This window comes from Somniosus microcephalus, chromosome 3 (genome assembly GCF_052327205.1).
Source record: "Somniosus microcephalus isolate GS21.2 chromosome 3, FLI_Smic_1.0, whole genome shotgun sequence".
In the NCBI taxonomy this organism is placed as follows: domain Eukaryota; kingdom Metazoa; phylum Chordata; class Chondrichthyes; order Squaliformes; family Somniosidae; genus Somniosus; species Somniosus microcephalus.
The window spans coordinates 125,747,813-125,770,944 of NC_140989.1; the positions used below are offsets into that span (position 1 = coordinate 125,747,813).

At 45.3% G+C, this 23,132-nt stretch overlaps 2 protein-coding genes across 3 annotated transcripts in view; one reads left to right on the top strand and one right to left on the bottom strand.

Moving 5' to 3' along the window:
* Window positions 1-23,132, bottom strand: part of sertad2b (SERTA domain containing 2b) — a 542,965-nt gene that overhangs the window by 151,400 nt on the left and 368,433 nt on the right. The window lies entirely within an intron of this gene.
* spred2b (sprouty related EVH1 domain containing 2b) overlaps window positions 1-23,132 on the top strand; it is a gene marked incomplete at its 5' end in the record, with an annotated part of 77,309 nt that overhangs the window by 3,956 nt on the left and 50,221 nt on the right. The window contains 2 exons of the mRNA XM_085977748.1: window positions 6,214-6,382; window positions 14,819-14,880. Of these exons, the coding sequence (XP_085833874.1) occupies window positions 6,214-6,382; window positions 14,819-14,880 (231 nt within the window). The remainder of the gene's footprint in view (window positions 1-6,213; window positions 6,383-14,818; window positions 14,881-23,132) is intronic.

Consider the following 23,132-nt stretch of genomic DNA (forward strand, 5'->3'; position numbering starts at 1 on the left):
GGTGGAGAGCTCGATTCTCCATCTCAAAATCTTGTCATTCTTGATTTTGCCCTTCAGCTTGTTATTAAACATGAAAGCCACCGAACGCTGGTCGGTGAGGAGGGTAAATCGTTTGCCTGCCAGGTAGTGCCTCCAGCGCCGTACTGCCTCCACGATCGCCTGGGCCTCTTTCTCGACCGACGAATGTCGGATCTCGGGGCCCTGTAGGGTCCTTGAGAAGAAGGCCACTGGCCTCCCCTCCTGGTTTAGGGTGGCGGCTAAGGCGAAGTCGGATGCGTCGCTCTCCACCTGGAAGGGGATGGACTCGTCCACTGCGTGCATCGTGGCCTTGGCTATGTCTCCCTTAATGAGGGAGAAGGCCGCGCACGCCTCCTCCGTGAGGGGGAAGGAAGTGGCTTTCAGGAGGGGTCTGGCTTTGTCCGCGTAATTGGGTACCCATTGGGCATAGTAGGCGAAAAGCCCCAGGGTTCTCCTAAGTGCTTTAGGGCAGTGGGGGAGGGGTAGCTCCATGAGGGGGCGCATTCTTTCTGGGTCGGGGCCGATGATTCCGTTCTCCACTACGCAGCCGAGGATGGCAAGGCGTGTGGTGTTAAACACGCATTTCTCCTTATTGTAGGTGAGGTTCAGCCGTTGGGCCGTACGGAGGAATTTCTCCAGATTCGCGTCATGTTCCTGCCGGTCGCGGCCGCAGATAGTGACGTTATCTAGGTAGGGGAATGTAGCCTGCAGTTCGTTCTGGTCAACCATCTGGTCCATCTCCCTTTGGAAGACCGAGACCCCATTAGTGACACCGAAGGGGACCCTAAGGAAGTGGTATAGGCGCCCATTCGCCTCGAAGGCGGTATACTGGCGGTCCTCAGGGTGGATAGGGAGTTGGTGGTAGGCCGACTTCAGGTCGATGGTCGAGAATACTTTATACTGTGCAATCTGATTGACCATGTCAGATATGCGGGGGAGGGGGTATGCGTCCAGCTGGGTATATCTGTTTATGGTCTGGCTGTAGTCGATGACCAGGCGGTTTTTATCGCCGGTCTTTACGACTACGACCTGGGCACGCCAGGGGCTGCTGCTCCCCTCGATAATGCCCTCTTTCAGGAGGCGCCGCACCTCAGAGCTAATGAAGGCTCTGTCCCCGGCGCTATACCGCCTGCTCTTGGTAGCGACGGGTTTGCAGTCAGGGGTAAGGTTAGCAAACAGAGAGGGTGGCGGGACCTTGAGGGTGGAGAGGCTGCAGGTGTTACGCGGTGGGCGGTTTAACGTTTGCTGGTTGTTGACTGTGAGTGGGGGGAGGGGTCCACCGTATGCTAGGGTTACGCTACAAAATTGATATACCTATCAATTCCTCCAATAAAAGGCGAAGAGTTACGAAGGTGACTAAAGGTTTTTATTGACTAAATAACAGAGCCCACTCTCGTGGGTGATCCGATCCAAGCAGGAGGAATACCAGTCAGTCGCTCACCTTTATACCTGGCCTGGTGGGTGGAGCCAAGGCGGAGTCGGCGGTGGTCATCCCAGGTATAGCAGTGTGGCAAGAGGCGACCTCGTACCGTGATACAATAGTGGTCAGTGATACAGTTATAACGAACAGTGGTGAACAGTGCTAACTACTAACAGTGATACGATAGTGAACGTGGTTTACCACACTTTCTAACTGCCATTTATCACACATCGGCAGAGAGATAATCACAGCAATCAAAGGTGTGAATGGTGTTCAAACAGGTTAGTCAGGAAAACATTACATCAAAGAACAATGAGGTGGGGTCACAAGGGGTCAAATGTTGCAGATGCTGGGGTCTGTATGAAAAACAAAAAACAGACAAAAAAACATTTTTTTTGCTGGAAATCACAGCAGGTCCGGCCGCATCTGTGTAGAGAGAACAAGCCAACGACGACTCGAGTCTGGATGACCCTACGTCAGGTGGGGTTACATGTAGCGTGACATGAACCCAAGATCCCGGTTGAGGCCGTCCTCATGAGTGCGGAACTTGGCTATCAGTTTCTGCTCTACGATTTTGCGTTGTCGTGTGTCTCGAAGGCCGCCTTGGAGAATGCTTACCCGAAGATCGGAGGCTGAATGTCCTTGACTGCTGAAGTGTTCCCCGACTGGGAGGGAACACTCCTGCCTGGCAATTGTTGCACGGTGTCCGTTCATCCGTTGTCGCAGTGTCTGCATGGTCTCGCTGATGTACCATGCTCCGGGGCATCCTTTCCTGCAACGTATGAGGTAGACAACGTTGGCCGAGTCACATGAGTATGTACCATGTACCTGGTGGGTGGTGTCCTCACGTGTGATGATGGTATCTGTGTTGATGATCTGGCATGTCTTGCAGAGGTTGCCGTGGCAGGGTTGTGTGGTGTCGTGGTCGCTGTTCTCCTGAAAGCTGGGTAATTTGCTGCGAATGATGGTCTGAGGTTAGGCGGCTGTTTGAAGGCGAGTAGTGGAGGCGTGGGGATGGCCTTAGCGAGGCGTTCGTCGTCATCGATGACATGTTGAAGGCTGCGAAGAACATGGCGTAATTTCTCCGCTCTGGGGAAGTACTGGACGATGAAGGGTACTCTGTTGGTTGTGTCCCGTGTTTGTCTTCTGAGGAGGTCTATGCAATTTTTCGCTGTGGCCCATCGGAACTGTCGATCGACGAGTCGAGCGTCATATCCCGTTCTTACGAGGGCATCTTTCAGCGTCTGTAGGTGTCCATCACGTTCCTCCTCGTCTGAGCAGATCCTGTGTATTCGCAGGGCTTGTCCATAGGGGATGGCTTCTTTAACGTGGTTAGGGTGGAAGCTGGAGAAGTGGAGCATCCTGAGGTTGTCCGTGGGCTTGCGGTAGAGTGAAGTGCTGAGGTGTCCGTCTTTGATGGAGATTCGTGTGTCCAAGAATGAAACCGATTCTGAGGAGTAGTCCATGGTGAGTTTGATGGTGGGATGGAACTTGTTGATGTTATCGTGTAGTCTTTTCAGTGATTCTTCGCCGTGGGTCCATAGGAAGAAAATGTCGTCGATGTATCTGGTGTATAGCGTTGGTTGGAGGTCCTGTGCAGCGAAGAAGTCTTGCTCGAACTTGTGCATGAAGATGTTGGCATATTGGGGTGCGAATTTGGTCCCCATAGCTGTTCCGTGTGTTTGGGTAAAGAACTGGTTGTTGAAGGTGAAGACATTGTGGTCAAGGATGAAGCGGATGAGTTATAGGATGGCGTCTGGAGATTGGCTGTTGTTGGTGTTGAGTACTGAGGCTGTCGCAGCAATGCCGTCATCGTGGGGGATACTGGTGTAGAGTGCCGAGACATCCATCGTGGCGAGGAGTGTTCCTGATTCAACTGGTCCGTGGGTGCTGAGTTTCTGTAAGAAGTCTGTAGTGTCGCGACAGGAGCTGGGGGCTCCCTGTACGATGGGTTTCAGGATGCCCTCGACGTATCCAGAGAGGTTCTCACACGGTTCCGTTGCCTGATACGATAGGACGTCCGGGTGTGTTGGCTTTGTGTATCTTTGGGAGGCAGTAGAAGTCTCCCACGCGGGGAGTACGTGGGATGAGAGCGCGTAGGATGCTTTGAAGGTCTGGATCGAAGGTCTTGATCAGTCTGTTGAGTTGGCGGGTGTGTTCTTTGGTCGGATCTGCGGGTAACTGTCTGTAGTGTTCCTGGTTGTCCAGTTGTCGGTATGCTTCTTTGCAATAGTCCGTTCTGTTCTGTATGACGATGGCTTCCCCTTTGTCTGCTGGTTTGGTGATGATGTTGCGGTTGGTCTTGAGAGCGTGGATGGTGTTGCGTTGTGCTCGGGTGACATTCTGGACTGTCTTCTGGAGAACAGCGACCACGACACCACACAACCCCGCCACGGCAACCTCTGCAAGACGTGCCAGATCATCAACACAGATACCATCATCACACGTGAGGACACCACCCACCAGGTACATGGTACATACTCATGTGACTCGGCCAACGTTGTCTACCTCATACGTTGCAGGAAAGGATGCCCCGGAGCATGGTACATCGGCGAGACCATGCAGACACTGCGACAACGGATGAACGGATACCGTGCAACAATCACCAGGCAGGAGTGTTCCCTCCCAGTCGGGGAACACTTCAGCAGTCAAGGACATTCAGCCTCCGATCTTCGGGTAAGCATTCTCCAAGGCGGCCTTCGAGACACACGACAACGCAAAATCATAGAGCAGAAACTGATAGCCAAGTTCCGCACTCATGAGGACGGCCTCAACCGGGATCTTGGGTTCATGTCACGCTACATATAACCCCACCTGACGTAGGGTCATCCAGACTCAAGTCGTCATTGGCTTGTTCTCTCTACACAGATGCGGCCGGACCTGCTGTGATTCCCAGCAAAAAAAATGTTTTTTTTGTCTTTTTTTGTTTTTCATACAGACCCCAGCATCTGCAACATTTGACCCCACCTCATTGTTCTTTGATGTAATGTTTTCCTGACTAACCTGTTTGGACACCATTCACACCTTTGATTGCTGTGATTATCTCTCTGCCGAGGTGTGATAAATGGCAGTTAGAAAGATTACCTGTAATCATCTGGCATTATTCTCTGACTATATAAGTTGTGTCTTTATGCATCTCTCCACTTCACCTGATGAAGGAGCAGTGCTCCGAAAGCTTGTGATTTCAAATAAAACTGTTGGACTATAACCTGGTGTTGTGTGACTTCTTACATTTAGTTTATAACTGAGAGACTTCCTGGTGCTATTTAGTAAGCTACTGCAAAATTATACGGTTCTAACTTTATGAATCCCATTCCCTTAAGAAAAAGTACGTGATTAAAAGGTATTATGAAAGTGGTAATCCTATAGATGTGATGAATCAAAGAAAAGAAAGACTAACATTTCGATAGCGCCTTTTACGACCACCAGACGTCCCAAAGCACTTTACAGCCAATGAAGTACTTTTGGAGTGTAGTCACTGTTGTAATGTGGGAAACGCAGCAGCCAGTTTTTTGCACTGCAAGCTCCCTCAAACAGCAATGTGATAATGACCAGATAATAACCTGTTTTTGTTGTGTTGATTGAGGGCTAAATATTGGTCAGGACACCGGGGATAACTCCTGCTCCTCTTTGAAATAATGCTATTGTAGCGGTTCGTGTAGATCGCCACTAAATAAGAGAGTTTGACTTCGACAAACTATTAACAAGTTGTTTATTTACAGGAACAGACTCATTACATCAGGTAAGATGGCAGGTAAGATGGCTGACTGTAGGAGCACCGTGGTATAGGTCTTGTCCCAGCGGGGACTCCACGAGAACTGAGTTCGCAGTCCTGTGGGGAGCGTGATGACGTCATTGCGTTTGTGTTGTGACGTCATCACGTTGTTCGCGTTTCCCGCGTTGAGGCCGAGGTTGCACCAGTGCTCATAAGTAAGTTAAGTACATACAGTTAGGTAAGTTAAAGGGAATTATGTATATATCTATATATGTAAGGGACAACCGGTGGTACCGCCACACTATGGGATATTTTACGTCCACCTGAGAGAGCAGACGGGGCCTCGGTTTAATGTCTCATCCGAGAGACGGCAACTCCGACAGTGCATCACTCCTTCGGTACTGCACTGGAGTGTCTGCCTAGATATTTATGCTCAAGTCCCTGGAGTGGGACTTGAACCCACAACCTTCTGACTCAGAGGTGAGAGTGCTACCCACTGAGCCACAGCTGACAAAGAGCATACAAGAGTAATGGATCACAGACTACATGGAAACTGGGACTTATTTGGGGTAGGGGGGGATATTGGCATGCGATCTCCTATCGATGGTTCAACAGCCAAATTAAATCTTGCATTGAAAGATGGTCTTCATGGCTGTGCATGGCAGTGTATTTGTAGTAAGAGTTTTTTTTTCTGTGATTCCTTGCCTCTCAATATTTCATTGAATTTGTTTAATACGTGCAAAACTTTGAGGAAGCTGGCAGGTATGAAAGTAGTGAAAGACTAGCTATAGCATTTTAATTTGACATATGACCTTGACTAACCTGTTCTACTTCCCTGACATGAATTGCTGGAATCAGCACCAAGTTATATGGAGGTGTGACAGCCCCATTGTTTTAGAGGACTACTTTAAAGCACAATTTATCATTTATAGCATTCAGGTTGTCAAAACGGGTCAATAAATTTAAAACTGAATTTTTGTTTTAGATTTCTATAGAGTTGGCACTGTGACTGTACTCTGGCCTCTTTTTAATGTGAGCATTTTTTTTTCTCTCGCACTAGGTTGTATTGGAATGTTTCTTGAAGAAAGACCTGCTATATACTAAAGCAACGCCTACATTTCACCATTGGATGGTTGACAGCAGGAAGTTTGGACTTACGTTTCAAAGCCCTGCTGATGCGCGAGCGTTTGATCGAGGAGTGAGGAAAGCAATCGAGGATCTTACAGAAGGTACCACTTGTATACTTGTGTTCAACTTTTTATTACTGCTGCAGAACATAATTGTGAATGCGCTTAACATAGATAGCAAGTGCACAATTTCATTTTACGCAAACAGATAACCTGGTTCAAAACACAAAGAAAGGCATGTGTACCAGCAGACCACTTATCTTGGAATAGTATTTGTTTCATAACTGATCAGACCATGATTTCACTTCTATTGTGTAAATAAATTTGAGTAAAGGATTTCATTACTGACATTTTTTTGCATTATTGTCTTCATTTTGTGAAAACCATGTAATTTTTAATATGATTGTTCAACTTGTATAGTAATTTAAAAACAAGGAATTTTGGACTTGATACTGTACTGAATAATTGCACATGACGCCATTTAGCTGCTGCAAGGATTCAGCTGCCATACCTCAATTGAGTCAACCTTTGAGATTGTAAGCGTAACCAAATTAGCTGTGGGGGAGGAATTTGTTATTACAATTACAAAGTATTACAAATGCTGCCCATTCATGAATATTCAACTTGTCATCTCCATAATTTCAAAATGATTCGGTCAGAATTTGTAAGTGGCGTCTTGCCAAAGAATGCTGGATTTTTACATTACCCCCACAGAGTGAAAACCTATGATGTTAAAATGCAGCAGGCTCTTGTTTTGTTCAGCTGAATTTTACCTGACGTTGTGAAAATAGGTTGAGACAATCAATTTACATTGGATAGATGCTTTTTTTGTTTCACGGCGTTGGAGGTAGAAGGAAAGCTGCGTCTTTTTGAGTGGGATTGCTCAGGTGTGCTTTCCTTTTCATTGTTGGCCTTTGAAAAGATTTGTTTTCTCTGCTACCACAAGACCATCAAATTTAGAATAAGAAAAGGTCAATCAGTCATCTAAACCACTGCTTCTCGCTGATCGCCTGCAATGCATAGTGAATAACCGCATAAAATTATATATTAGTAAATATTTAGTATTATATGCTGTACATCTTGTGCATATGCCATATAGATTGTAGAGGAATCCAGTTCCGTCCCTAACGTTAAGGTAACCAGCTTCGGCCATAGCAACATTGGGTGAGAACAATTCATGTCAATAGCTCTCCAGTTTGAAAAAGGAAAATTGCTCCAGGTTCTCATTTGTGAGCATTATCCAATGAAGATTGTTTTTTGAAGCACATTCGCTCCACCATTGGCGGCTGTGCCTTCATCTGCCTAGGCCCTAAGCTCTGGAATTCCCCCCAGAAACCTCCACCTCTGTTTAAGTTGTGGCTCAGTGGGTAGCAAACTCAGGGACTTGAGCACATAAATCTAGGCTGACACTCCAGTGCAGTGCTGAGGGAGTGCAGCACTGTCAGAGGTGTCATCTTTTGGATGAGACGTTAAACCGTCTGCTCTCTCAGGTGGACGTAAAAGATCCCATGGCACTATTTCGAAGAGGAGCAGGGGCGTTATCCCCAGTGTCCTGGCTAATATTTATCCCTCAATCAACATGACAAAAGCAGATTATCTGGTCATTATCACATTGCTGTTTGTGGGAGCTTGCTGTGCGCAAATTGGCTGCTGCATTTCCTACGTTACAACAGTGACTACACTCCAAACGTACTTCATTGGCTGTAAAGAGCTTTGAGACATCCGGTGATCATGAAAGACGTTATATAAATGCAAGTCTTTCTTTCATAGAATCATAGAATGGTTACAGCACGGAAGGCGGCCATTTGGCCCGTTGAGCATGTGCCAGCTCTCTGCAAGAGCACTTCAGCTAGTCCCACTCCCCCGCCCTTCCCCCGTAGCCCAGCAAATTTCTTTCCTTCAGATACTTATCCAACACCGTTTTGAAAGCTGTGATTGAGTCTGCCTACACCGCCCTTTCAGGAAGTGCATTCCAGATCTTAACCACTCGCTGTGTAAAAAGGTTTTTTCTTCCGTCGCCTTTGGTTCTCTTGCCAATCACCATAAATCTGTGTCCTCTGGTTCTTGACCTCTGCCAATGGGACCCTTTTTTCTTTCTAAGATGCTCCTTAGAACCTACCTCTTTGATCAACCTTATCTGTCCTAATATCTCCTTGTATAAAAACAGAAAATGCTGGAAATACTCAGCAGGTCAGGCAGCATCTGTGGAGAGAGAAACAGAGTTAACGTTTCAGGTCGATGACCCTTCATCAGAACTGGAAAAAGTTGGCGATGTTGCAGATTTTAAGCAAGTGCAGAGGCAGGGAGAGAGGGGAGGGGAGGAAAGAACAAAAGGGAAGGTCTGTGATAGGGTGGAAGGTAGGAGAGATTAAATAACAAAAGGGATGATGGAGCAAGGCAAAGGGGGATGGATGGTAATGGGACAAGTAAAGAAACAAAAGATGGGTCCAGAGGAGGTGTAAATGGTAACAGCAGAACCATTAACAGCATCTGCTGTCTGGAAAAAATGGAAGCAGTGGTTATGATCTGAAATTGTTGAACTCAATGTTGAGTCCGGAAGGCTGTAAAGTGCCTAATCAAAAGATGAGGTGCTGTTCCTCGAGCTTCCGTTAAGCTTCATTAGAACAGTGTAGGAGGCCGAGGTCAGAGTGCGACAAAGAATTAAAATCGCCAAACCAGAAGTTCGGGGTCATGCTTGCGGACTGAACGGAGGTGTTCAGCAAAATCGTCATCCAATCTGTGTTTGGTCTCCTCCAATGTCGACTGACTGTAAAAGCTTTTATATATGTGAAAAGAAAAAGATTGGTGAAGTCAAGCGTAGGTCCCTTGCAGTCAGAATATGGGGAATTTATAATGGGGAACAAAGAAATGGCAGACCAATTAAATATATATTTTGGTTCTGTCTTCACGAAGGAGGACACAAATAACCTCCCAGAGATGTCGGGGAATATAGGGACTAATGAGAGGGAGGAACTGAAAGAAATCAGTATTTGTAGGGAAATGGTGTTGGGGAAGTTGACGGGACTGAAAGCCGATAAATCCCCAGGGCCTGATAATCTACATCCTAGGGTACTTAAGGAAGTAGCTCTGGAGATAGTAGATGCACTGCTGGTGATCTTCCAGAACTCGATAGACTCTGGAACAGTTCCCATGGGTTGGAGGGTAGCTAATGTTACCCCACTATTCAAAAAAGGTGGTAGAGAAAAAGTGGGGAATTATAGACCAGTAAGCCTGACATCGGTAGTGGGGAAAATGCTAGAGTCCATTATAAAAGATGTAAAAGCAGAGCACTTGGAGAGCAGTGACAGGATCGGACAAAATCAACATGGATTTACAAAGTGTAAATCGTACTTGATTAATCTACTGGAATTTTTTGAGGATGTAACTGGTAAAATAGATAAGGGAGAACCAGTGGATGTGGTGTATTTGGACTTTCAGAAGGCTTTCGATAAGGTCCCGCATAAGAGATTAGCTTGCAAAATTAAGGCACATGGGATTGGGGGCAAGGTATTGACTTGGATAAAGAACTGGTTGGCAGATAGAAAGCAAAGAGTTGGAATAAACGGGCCTTTTTCCAAGTGGCAGGCAGTGACTAGTGGGATACCGCAAGGATCGGTCCTAGGACCCCAGCTGTTCACAATATATATTAATGATCTGGACGAGGGAATTGGATGTAGTATCTCCAAATTTGCAGATGACACAAAGCTGGGTGGGAGGGTATGCTGTGAGGAGGATGTCGTGAAACTCCAGTACGATTTGGACAGGTTGGGTGATTGGGCAGAAACATGGCAAATGCACAATAATGTGGATAAATGTGAGGTTATCCACTTTGGTGGCAAAAACAGGAAGGCAGATTATTATTTGAATGGCAATAGATTGGGAGAAGGGGAAGTGCAAAGAGACCTGGGTGTTCTTGTGCACCAGTCGCTGAAGGTAAGCCTGCAGGTGCAGCAGGCGGTTAAGAAGGCAAATGGTATGTTGGCCTTCGTAGCGAGAGGGTTCGAGTACAGGAACAAGGATGTCTTGCTGCAGTTGTACAGGGCCTTGGTGAGACTGCACCTTGAGTATTGTGTGCAGTTTTGGTCGCCTTATCTGAGGAAGGATGTTCTTGCCATGGAGGGAGTGCAGTGTTGCGATCGATAGAAAACAACAGGTAGAGACTTTTGTTTAAGCTAAGGCAAAACGTGTCTTACTTTAATCACTCACCACGAGGTCTGAAGGGCTCAGCCCCGTGCAGGGGCTATGACGTCATCACGCAACCGACGTCATCAAGCCACCGACGCTCTTAAAGGGACCCTGCACCGATAACCCAACCCAGCATGTACATATCACAACATTGCTATACATAGTGAATTGTGTTTAGGTACATATAACAGCATTGGCTATACATTGTGTTATTGTCCCTATGTGGTCTCCGCCACAGCAGCGAAGATTCACCAGGCTGATACCTGGGATGGCAGGAATGACGTATGAGGAGAGTATGTGTCAATTGGGCTTGTACTCACTGGAGTACAGAAGATTGAGAGGTGATCTCATCGAAACCTATAAAATTCTGTCAGGCCTGGACGGACTAGATGCAGGAAGGATGTTCCTGATGGCCGGGGAGTCCAGCACCAGGGGTCATAGTCTAAGGATAAGGGGTAAGCCATTTAGGACTGAGATGAGGAGGAATTTCTTCACCCAGAGAGTGGTGAACCTATGGAATTCTCTGCCACAGAGGGCGGTGGAGGCCAGTTCATTAAATATATTCAAGAAGGAGTTGGATATATTTCTTAAGGCTAAAGCGATCAAGGGATATGGGGAGAAGGCAGGGACAGGGTACTGAATTTGGATGATCAGTCATGATCTCATTGAATGGCAGAGCCGGCTCGAGGGGCCAAATGGCCTACTCCTGCTCATATCTTCTATGTCTATGTTTCTATGACCGCATCGTGAGCAGTAAATACAGTATACTAAATTGAAAGAAGGACAAGTAGATCGCTATTTCACCTGGAAGGAGTGTTTGGGGCCCTGGACGGTGGGAAGGGAGTAAGTAAAAGGGCAGGTTTTGCATCTCCTGCACTTGCACGGGAAGGGGAGGGAGTGTTGAGGGTGATTAACGAGTGGAACAGGGTATCGCAGAGGTAACGGTCCCTTCGGAATGCTGAAAGAGGAGGTGAGGGGAAGATGTGTTTGGTGGTGGCATTGCGCTGGAGGTGGCGGAAATGGCAGAGGATGATCTGTTGAATGTGGAGGCTGGTGGGGTGGAAGCTGATGACAAGGGGAACCCTATCTTGGTTCTGGGATGGAGAGCAGAAGTATGGGGAAGGGGTGAGAGCAGAAGTGCGGGAAATGGAACGGACACAGTCGAGGGCCCTGTCAACCATGGTGGAGAGGAATCCTCGGTTGAGTAAAAAGGAAGACATACCGGAAGCACTGGTATGGAAGGTGCATCATCAACGAGACAAAGAAACTGGGCGAATTGAATAGAGTCCTTACAGGAAGCAGGATGGGAGGAAGTGTAACCAAGGGAGCTGAGAAGTCATTGGGCTTAAAATAAATATTGGTTGACAGCCTGTCCCCAGAAATTGAGATAGAATATCTCCTTATGTGGCTCGGTATAAATTTTGTTTGATAATCGCTCCTGTGAAAGCGCCTTGGGATGTTTTACTACGTTAAAGGCGCTGTATAAATGCAAGTTGTTGTAGACTGAGGACTGTATCAGGCCAAGCTATGCTGGGCCTTCAGTGGATGAATGCTGCTTAACTAATAATCTCTAGGCTTGCATATTTTAAAAAAATACTTGAGGTAGTGTAGGGCTACTGCTGTCTATAGAGCCATACCCCAGTACGAGTTGCTATCTTGAGGACAGGAGGACGGAGATGAGAAAATTGGAGGAGCATATCTCTCTTTATTATCTCCTTCATACATGTCACCTGTCCATAGGTGGCGTATATGAAAGAGATAATAAAAGCTGCCAGATACTTATCCAGCTTCTTTTTGAAACCGCTAAGTGACTGCACCTCAGCTGTATTTGGGAATCGAGCTCTAAAGATATCTGAAGCAGAGTGCTTCAGATGTTAGTGAACAAGGTTTGGTGAGTAGATGTTGCTTGATGGCACTATTGATGACTCTTTGCATCTCTTTGCGGATGATTGAGAGGAGGCTGAAATTTAGCTGGGTTAGATTTGCACTTCATTGTGAATAGGACATAACTGGGCAATTTTCTACATTGTTGAGGAGGTGCCAGTGTTATAGCTGAATTGTAACAGCTTGGCCGAGGTTAGGACATCCAGATCTGGTGCACAGATCTTCAACACGACAACCAGGTTATTGTGCGGGCTTGTAGCCTGCGTTGTACCCAGTGCGCTCAGCAAATTCTTAATATTGCATTAAATGAACCAAATTGACTGGACATCGACATCCAATAATGGTGGATACCTAAGAGGAGGCCGATTAGTATCATTCACTTGGTACTTATGGCTGAAAGACGTTTACAAAACACTTCAGTTTTGTCTCTTGCACTCACACTGGACGCTGCCATGGTTGAAGATATTCATGGAGCTGCCTACTCATTTATCGCGGGGCTTAAGTACAAAAATGGGGAGCAAGTTATGCTTCAATTGTATAGAGCCTTGGTCAGACCCCATCTGGAGTACTGCGTTCAATTTTGGGCAACGCATATCAGAAAAGATATATTGGCCTTGGAGGGGGTGCAGTGCAGATTCACCAGAATGATACCGGGACGTAGGGGGGTTACATTATGAGGACGGGTTGCATAAACGTGCATTGTATTCCATTGCCTACAGAACATTGAGGGGTGATCTGATTGAGGTGTTGAAAATATTAAAAGGATTCGATAGGGTAGATACGGAGAAACTATTTCCTCTCGTGGTGAAATCGAGAATCTGAAAATTCGAGCTAGGCCATTCAGGAGCGAAATCGGGAAGCACTTTTTCTACCCAAAGGGTAGTGGAAATTTGGAACTCTTCTCCCCCCCCCCCCCCAAAAAAAAAAAAGCTGTGGATACTGGAACAATTGGAGCTTTCAAGACTAAGATGGATAGATTTTTGTTGGATGAGGGTATCAAGGGATGTGGAGCAAAGGCGGGCAGATGGAGTTAAGGTGCAGATCAGCCATGATCTAATTGAATAGTGGAGTAGGCCTGGGACTAAAAGGCCTCCTCCTGTTCCTATGTTCCTGCTCCCAATAATTCTGATCATCCACCACCATTCTCAATTGGATGTGTAGGGCTACAGAACTCGCTCTACATGATCTTGAGCACACCCAAGGTCCCACAAACAGCAATGTGATAATCAGATAATCTGATTTCTAGTGGTGTTGGTTTACATTTCTGCTGTTGGCCCATGGTGCCTTATGGAAGCCTTGTTTTGGGCAGTTAGATTTGTTCTTGACCTGTCCCACTTAAAACTTTAATAGTGCCACAGTACACGATGTAGGGTATCATCACCATGGAGACGAGACTATCTTAATGACTGAGCATTGGTCACTCCTATCAGTGCTATCATGGACAGATGCATTTGTAACAGGTAGTTTGATGAGGACAAAGTCAAGTAGGTTACTCTCTCGTGTTGGTTCACTTCACCATCTGCGCAGGCCCAATCTGGCAGTTATGCCCTTTGGTACTGTCCTACTTCAATCAGTGGTGCTGCTACTGAGCCACTATTGGTAGTGGATATTGAAGTTCCCCATCCAAAGTCCAATCTGTGCCCTTGCTTAACTCTGCTTCCTCCAAGTGGTGTTCACGGTGGAGGAGTACTGATAATTCAGTTGAGGTGAGGACCAGCAGGAAGTTTATTTGACCATATTTGATCTGAAGCCATAAGACTTCATGGAACCAGAGTTAATGTGGAGTGTTCCCAGGGCTGTTCCTACCCAACTGTATTCCACTGTGCCCTACTCTGGTGGGTCTGTCCTGCTGGTGGGGCAGGATATTGGCTGATTTATCTGACTGAGTACAATAATATCAGGGTGTTGATTGTCTGGGATGTTGACTGATGACTGATGATTCTCGGTTGTATCTACGTCACATTGTTACTTGACTCGTCCAGGGATAACTCTCCCAACTTGGGAGCCGGTCTCCAGATTTTATGGTACTTTCAGGATTAATTTGGCTGAGATTGCAAGATTGTGATCAATAGGTTTGTCCCAGTTCTTTTTTTATTTTGTAACTTCTGTTTACAACTGACTGGCTGGGGGCATTGATAGTCAACCACACAGCATGGCCTTGTGACGTGTAGGTCAGACCAGCTAGAGATAGCAGATCCCTGAAAAACATTAGTAAATCATTTGGGTTTTAAGAGCAATTTGGCATCTTTCCTTTTCATTTCAGTTCTGATGCTAGCCCACAAATGAACAGATTTAGTGAATTTAATTTAAACTGTCAAACCTCTGACTTGCTATGTCCAGTGCCATAACCGTGATACTACTGTAATCATTTGAATAAAATGTTTTGTTACTTGGGAAGTAAAGATGACTGACATTCTGTAACCTCTTTGGGAGATTCAGTTTTTAATAATGCACACTTTCTTCCCCCAGGGTCAACTACATCATCAACAATTCAGAATGAGGTGGAGGTCGGTGATGATGATGTTTTTACAGTAAGTAGCAGCTACTTGCCAACATTGGCTACTTTCTTTACTTGTATCAACTTGCTGAATTAGTTTTAACATTTTTCATTCAAATTAATTGAACTAACTGCTTCATGAAAATGTTCAGGAGACGATTGACAACATTGTATTTTTTTGCTACACAGAATTCTGTGTTCTTGAATGGCTTTTCTGGGACTGAGAATTGTAAAATTGTATTATCATCAAAGTTTTGATGAGCAAGGCTAAAACTTGTGACTAATTGAGAAGTGCCAAGTCTGCTGGATTCTTTAGTGTGACAATGGACTTGAAGTTTGAACAGTTCAACTTTACAGAGATCTGCTGTTATCTAAACTCACACTGTTTAAACACTTCAGTCTAATGTTCATTGGTGGGGGGATATCTCTGTGGACGTCCTCTGTCATTGTGAATACAGAAGTTTGCTTCTTTTTGTTTGGTAATGAGCCTCTGTTCTGAACATAGTCCCAATGATGAGGCATCTTTAAACTTTGACTTGTAAATAATGTGCTAAGTCATTCAAATCAGTTGTTGCCTCATAGTGTTTTTGTTGAATAGTTATGCAGTACCGGATATATTTTCCTTCCCTAAAGAAAGACATGCATTTATATAGTGCCTTTCATGACCTCAGGGCATCCCAAAGGCTTTACGGCCAATTAAGTACTTTTTGAAGTGTAGTCCCTGTTGTAATGTTGTTCCCTCACCAATATTGCTAACATTTGTCCTAGTGTATAGTTTTTTTTATTTGTTCCTGGAATGCGGGCATTGCTGGCAAGGCCAGCATTTATTGCCCATCCCTAGTTGCCCTTGAGAAGGTGGTGGTGAGCTGCCTTCTTGAACCGCTGCAGTCCGTGTGGTGAAGGTTCTCCCACAGTGCTGTTAGGGAGGGAGTTCCAGGATTTTGACCCAGCGACGATAAAGGAACGGCGATATACTTCCAAGTCAGGATGGTGTGTGACTTGGAGGGGGAGGTGGTGGTGTTCCCATGCACCTGCTGCCCTTGTCCTTCTAGGTGGTAGAGGTCGCGGGTTTGGGAGGTGCTGCCGAAGAAGCCTTGGCGAGTTGCTGCAGTGCATCTTGTAGATGGTACACACTGCAGCCACGGTACGCCGGTGGTGGAGGGAGTGAATGTTTAAGGTGGTGGATGGGGTGCCAATCAAGCGGGCTGCTTTGTCCTGGATGGTGTTGAGCTTCTTGAGTGTTGTTGGAGCTGCACTCATCCAGGCAAGTGGAGAGTATTCCATCACACTCCTGACTTATGCCTTGTAGACGGTGGAAAGGCTTTGGGGAGTCAGGAGGTGAGACCCTCGCTGCAGAATACCTAGCCTCTGACATGCTCTTGTTGCCACAATATTTATGTGGCTGGTCCAGTTAAGTTTCTGGTCAATGGTGACCCCCCCCCAGGATGTTGATGGTGGGGAATTCGGCGATGGTAATGCTGTTGAATGTCGAGGGGCGTTGGTTAAACTCTCGCTTGTTGGAGATAGTCATTGCCTGGCATTTGTGTGGCGCGAATGTTACTTGCCACTTATCAGCCCAAGCCTGAATGTCGTCCAGGCCTTGCTGCATGTGGGCATAGACTGCTTCATTATCTGAGGAGTTGCAAATGGAACTGAATACTGTGCAGTCATCAGCTAACATCCCCACTTCTGACCTTATGAAGCAGCTGAAGATGGTTGGGCCTTGACACTGCTCTGAGGAACTCCTACAGCGATGTCCTGGGGCTGAGAAGATTGACCTTCAACAACCACAACCATCTTCCTTTGTGCTAGATATGACTACAGCCAGTGGAGATATGTGAATAATAGAAGCCTGGGGCTACTTTAGCGATTGGTAAATAAGTTACGTTGTGGAAATGTGGATTGCTATTTACCTAAAATTGAATTTTGGCATTGTGTTTCCTTATGAGGCAGAATATTATTCCAAAGAAATCTGTGCAATCACATACATTCTAACTAATAAAAGCTAGTGTGGGAATCAGTTCCTTTTTTGAAAGCTACCTCTGGCAAAATAATTTTAACACCTTTTCTTTTGCAGTGAATAATGGTGCACATCAGTTGCTTCCAATAGTGAATGTAGCCTGGGAGTTCAAAGGCTACAGTAAATCTGGATGTATTATGTGCCTTTTAACCCCCCAAAACTGCCAAAAGTGTTTGGGGGTGATGAGAGAGGTATTATTTACATATTAAAACAAAAGTCATTTGCGATAGACTGGTATGATGGCGTAAACCTTTAGTGAATATCTTAAGGTGCTACATATGAAATAAACTGAAAACTACAAGAAGTTTCCCAAAAACCGTAACTGAAAATATTTTATGAAACTCTCAAATTAGTCAAACCACACGCAGATCTGCATCATACAGAATCCCCGTGAGACTTGTCATCAGATCGTGCTTAGTATCTTCTCCCTCCCTCCTTCCTGTTGTGCTTCAATTGCACAGAGCCTTGGTCAGAACCCATCTGGAGTACAGCATTCAGTTCTGGGCCCCGCACCTCAGGAAGGACATATTGGCCTTGGGAGTGGGCACATCGCAGATTCACCAGAATGATGCCAGGGCTTAAAGGGTTACATTACAAGGGCAGCTTGCCCAAACCTGGCTTGTATTCCCTTGAGTCTAGAATGTTAACAAGTGATCTAATCAAGGTGCTGAAAATGATCAAATGATTTGATGGGGTAGATGACGAGAAGCTATTTCCTCTGGTGGGGGAATCCAGAAGAAGGAGGCATAATAAAATTAGATCTAGGTAATTCAGGAGTGAAATAAGGAAGCACTTCTTCACACAGAGAGTAGTAGACATTTGGAACTCTCTTTCCCAAAAGCCTGTGGATGCTGGGTTAACTGAAATTTTCAAGACTGAGTCAGTAGATTTTTGTTGGGGTAAGGGTTTCAAAGGGCTATGGAGCAAAGGCAGGTAAATGGATTAGAGGTACAGATCAGCCATGATCTAATTGAATGGCAGAACGGGCTTGAGGGCTCAATGGCCAACTTCTGTTCCTACGCTCCTAACATCATTTTTCGAAGCCTTCATGGAGTTCAAGGAGCAGTATTTCCTGAAGCCATTTGCAGTATGTGGCTTGATGGTGCCCCCGCATCCTCTACCCACAGAATGGTTCCCTCCAGCCTCAAGAGTTCATATACCTCCAGTAGTGAAGGTACCTACTCCCATTTCATTCCAAGTAGCCTTTGTCGATTTGGTCATTGTGATAGCCAGCAGCTGCAGCATGCGCATCATTCTCCCAGGAGTCATCGCTAGATGAATTCTGCTTTGTTGTAACTCACCCTTGACGGACGGGATTCTGTCACCTGGATGAATCCAGGATGAGTACAGAAGGTTTTATATTGTGCAGAACATCAGGTCTAACAATCCACACAGCCCTGATCCAATCCAACATCAAGGCCTCATCCATCTGTCCATTAAGACAGACTCATGAGTGACTCATAGAAATGTTACTGCAGGCAATGACTTTCTTTTCGATGTTCTGTGTGGCGGTAACTTGGTTCTACCCACAATGTATGCAAGCGTTAAAGTGAACTGTGATACTTCATGTCTTGTAATACTCATGCAAATGATTTGCCACCTTTCGTTGGCACTGTTCCTCATGTTGAATGTGAGTAGAAAATATCAGTCTTTATTGGCCAGTTCAAAAGTTTTTGTGCTGCTTCAATATGAAACTGGGTTAGTTTGACTTCAGAATCAGCTGGAGCGCAGAATCAGCTGGAGCGCAGTCCAACAGACCTATCAAGACACATTAGAATCTTTTTGCCCCCCCCGCCCCCCAACTGTTTGCTGCCTTGTAAAAATGGCCTTTAAGTAAAAGAGATCCTTTTAACTCCTCCTTGTTTTCTCTCATTTGCCCACTCTTGTAAGCTTTCCTCCAACTCTCAAAAAGCCAATAAGACTTTATCGCCGTTTTTCTTCAACGGGGACTCATTCCTTGCCTGCAGCTTCCTTCACCTGGAACTTTCAGTGGTTCTGTTGCTATATACCTCAGTACTGCATATGTCTTGGCTTCTGTGCTGCGCTGTGCATCTTGCAAGGACACATGGCCAAATAATGTTAAGTAATGAGGGGTGTATGTTCTGCATAAGTACTACATTTTTCTGAAAAAATTTATCGCAAAAAATGGGGTGCATATTAAATGTAAATACTCATGACATTTGTATTTGTTTTCTTTCAGAACACATTTTAACATTTAGACTCAACTAACAAAGGGTTTATTTCTAAATAAAATTTGTGTTGAGATTATCTATTTCGCCAGCAGTCAGATTTTTTTCAAGTGCAGCGACCTGAGTTTGTTTCGGCTCCTTTACGAGTAAAATTGAAATCCTGTAACGAGCATCCACAGGGTGATCGCTCGCACTAGCTTAAATTAAGCCTGCCTTGCAAAATTAAACTTTTCACAGCTTTTGCTCTGATAACTTGGGGGTAAAGCCAGTGTCCTATTGCATGTTTACCAGACTGTTCTGACACTTGGCATTTCGTTCACTACCATTCTTTCGCCGTCCTATGCGGGGAGTAACAGGAGGCTGGGTTAAAAGGTGATTTCCTGTACTCTTCAGTCAAACTATCATTAGCAGCTGCTTCCCAACTACCTGCCAAAGTGATTTATTGGGGCACTGGGCAAGGGGAGTCTTGCTCAGTGTGCAGCTTAGCTCTCTGTTTTAATCTAGATTGTCATGCACTGTTCTGGAATGTTTGATTTTTATACATGCATTTTTTTGAAAGACTTCCACTGCTCTCTGTCTCTTACATACACACACTTATTTAAAATCTGGTAGGTAACCAGATAACACCAACTGAATGACGTGGCTTATTTTGTTTCATGTTGCAGCCACAGATCCTAGCCCGATGATGAATTTGCTGTTGGTGGGTCAGGGGAGCAGTTGCTTTCACTCTGTCAGTACTGACCTGATGAGCGTGGTAGCAGAAGTAAAGGAAGTGACCCTTTCTAAATGCTTGTATGGGGCTGAATAATTGTAGACAGCAGTAATACCAATGTGGATTTACAGCTTGGGGGCAAGAAGGGTACAGAGGTGATGAATTATCATGACTAAACAAAACTATATATACCCCCACGTCCATTCAAGCTGGCATTTGGAATTATAGTGTAGCTGCTACATAATCATTGGTTGACTGCATTGCTTCTTTGCTGTGTGTGGTGGTGCCTAGGTAAATTAATACACTCCAGCAATTTGGACATTGTTGACTTCAACCCTTTCAAACTTTTTATTTTCAGTATAAACTCTAACTAAATATGAAACTAGCATTATTCAGAAACAGATGGTAATTATGAAAAGTTTCTGCTTCCATGGTTTTAAAAATCAGTGGGCTGGGGGACGGAGTCAGTCTAGGTCAGTGTGCTGGGGTCAGGGAGCCAGTGTAGGTCAGTGTGCTGGGGTCAGGGAGCCAGTGTAGGTCAGTGTGCTGGGGTCAGGGAGCCAGTGTAGGTCAGTGTGCTGGGGTCAGGGAGCCAGTGTAGGTCAGTGTGCTGGGGTCAGGGAGCCAGTGTAGGTCAGTGTGCTGGGGTCAGGGAGCCAGTGTAGGTCAGTGTACTGGGGTCAGGGAGCCAGTGAGCTTGTTTCTTTTCCACTGTTGGAATATCTGATTTCAACAGCCTTTGTGGTTAGAAAAAATGGCTGGTGACTCGATGATTTTCAGGGATCCCTGCCAGAGTGTTTTTTCTTGTCAATAAAGGTATGTACCTTCTCTTTCTTTCTGCTCTCTCACTATTATGATTTCTCACTATTCCCCCACCCCCACAACCCATTTTATTTTCTTCTCTGTGCCCCCAACCCTGGACCACATATCAAATGCAGTTGAAAGGCCAAGCACCTTGCTCTTGGGCTTCTACCTAGGCTGCTGTTAAGTTGTCCACTAGAAAATATTCAAGAGCAGACACATGATGAAACTCCTTCCTCACCCTCGGTGCTTCCCCAGAGTGGCACAACTGAAATGAATAGCTTGTCATAAGCCAGCATTCCACTGCAGTGTGGCTGCCAATGGACCCTGTCGCTACCTCTCATCCTTTCTGTAGATCTCACGAATGCCTCTATGATGTCAGACTGCCTGCCCGATATCAAGTCATGGAGGCAGCATTTCCTCCAACTGAACATTGGGAAGACTGAAGCCATTGTTTTTGGCCCCTGAAATTCTGCTAACTTGGATTTGCCCAATTCCCCCTCCTTGGCCATTAACTCAGGCTGAACCAGACCATAGGAAACCTTTGGCGTCTTATTCGAGCCAGAGCTGAGCTTCAAACTCTACATTCTATCTGCCACCAAGACGACTTACTTCCACCTCTGCAACATTGCCTGTATCTGTTCCTACTTCAACCCCACCACAGCTGAAACCCTTATCCATGCTTTCCTCACCTCTAGACTCTTGCTTCAATGTCCTCCTTTCAGGCCTCCCATTCTCCACCTTCCCTCAATACCAACTTGTCCAAAGTCAGTTGCCATTTCTTATCCTGCTCTACGTTTCGCTGACCTATATTGGCTCCCTGCCCCCCAGCACACTGATTTTTAAAATCTTGATTCTTGTCTGCAAGTTCTTCCTTGACCTCGGCCTGCCCTCTATCTGCAACCTCCTACAGCCATATTGTCTCAGACACCCTTCCGTTTCCCACCCTCCTTTTGCCCCATCATAAGTAGCAGAGTCTTCAACCACCTTGTCCCTGCTTTCTTAAATTCCCTGCTTAAGCCATCAGCCTCTCCCCTTCTCTCTTGGTATTTTACAAGCCTTCTCAAAAAACATCTTTTGTCCAACCTTTTGGTCAGCTTTCCTAAGTCCTCCACCATAGCTCAATGATTCTGCCTTTTGTGTTTCTTTTCCACCGTGGTAGAATATGATTTCAAAGGCCATTGTGGTTAGAAAAAATGGCTGGTGGCGCGATGATTTATCTTGTCTTTCATCCAATCTTGCCTGCTTTATAAATAAAGCAAGATTGTCATGGTAGCCAGTTTATATGTAGCATTATGGTTATTCATCAAGTAGCTCATGTTTTCACAATAAAATTCACATTTCTTTGCAAGTCGTCATCCATTTTTTTCAAATTGTGCCAAATTATTCAAAATATTGCAGTTAAAGGAAAGTAGACGTGAACAGCCTTAAAATATATGGCTTACTACTGTTTCCTTTGCCAATCATTTTAGTGGCATCTTGGATACAGTTCAAATTTCTGATCTGTTTTACAGTGCTTGGTTACATTTAGGTCATTGTATCTATAAGTCTCATGCAGACATTCCAGCTTTGAAACCTTTAATTCAGGGTCACACTGACAGCCATTGTTCTCCATCCACAACTATATAAAAAGGTCCATGTCTGTGTGCCTGTGTGTCTCTGTCTCTCTGTGTCTGTGTCTCTCTGTCTCTGTGTCTCTGTCTCTGTCTCTCTGTCTCTGTCTCTGTCTGTGCCTGTGTCTGTGTGTATCTGTGTCTGGGGAGAGGAGGTATTTTCCAGACCAGATGGAATTGAGGACAAAACCTATTTCTGCTGGTGTGTTAAGTGGATCAGTGCAGGATTAGTTTAAGGATGGTGTGTGGACTTGTGGTGTAAAGTAGTTGATAAATAGGTTTCAGTCTAATTATTCTGCAATTCGTAAATGTCAACAAGTACAGAATTAGAATCAATATATTTATATCTGTGTAGTTATTTGATTGTAGCCTTCTCTATTTTGACTACATTTGTTGAAATACTGTACAGTTGATCACCGGGATATGTTGTAGTGAGTTTAAGACAAAAGAAAAGGGAGCATTAGTTTAGTCCCATTATGCAGAATTATGTACAACATATGTGGTTGGGTCCGTATAACTGAACATGTTGAATAACTGTGGGTGTGCTTTTCTTCACATGCTGAATTGAGTCGGCCACGCACAGCAGTCTGAGGGGAGTTGCACAATATCTTTTTATTCAACAAAATAAACAGGAATCCTTCACTAGTATGCATGAAATTAAATGGATAATACAGCATGAGTGTCTCCAAAAAGTTTTACTGTCCCTCCCTTTAGTGAGGTGGTGGAGAGGACATACAAATCAGCTTTGTCTTTAGCTTTGGCAACAGCACGCAGAGCAGGCCAGCACAGCTTGTAAACATTATTTTGTTTGAGAAAGAAACAGAATTGGCAAATGGACAATAAGATGATTGACAACTTCCTGTTGGGCTAGTAAGGATTAGGGAATCCTAACACGGCACTCTGAGCAAAGCCTGGGAACATGCTGGAAGGAAGTTGGATCTGAAATTAGTG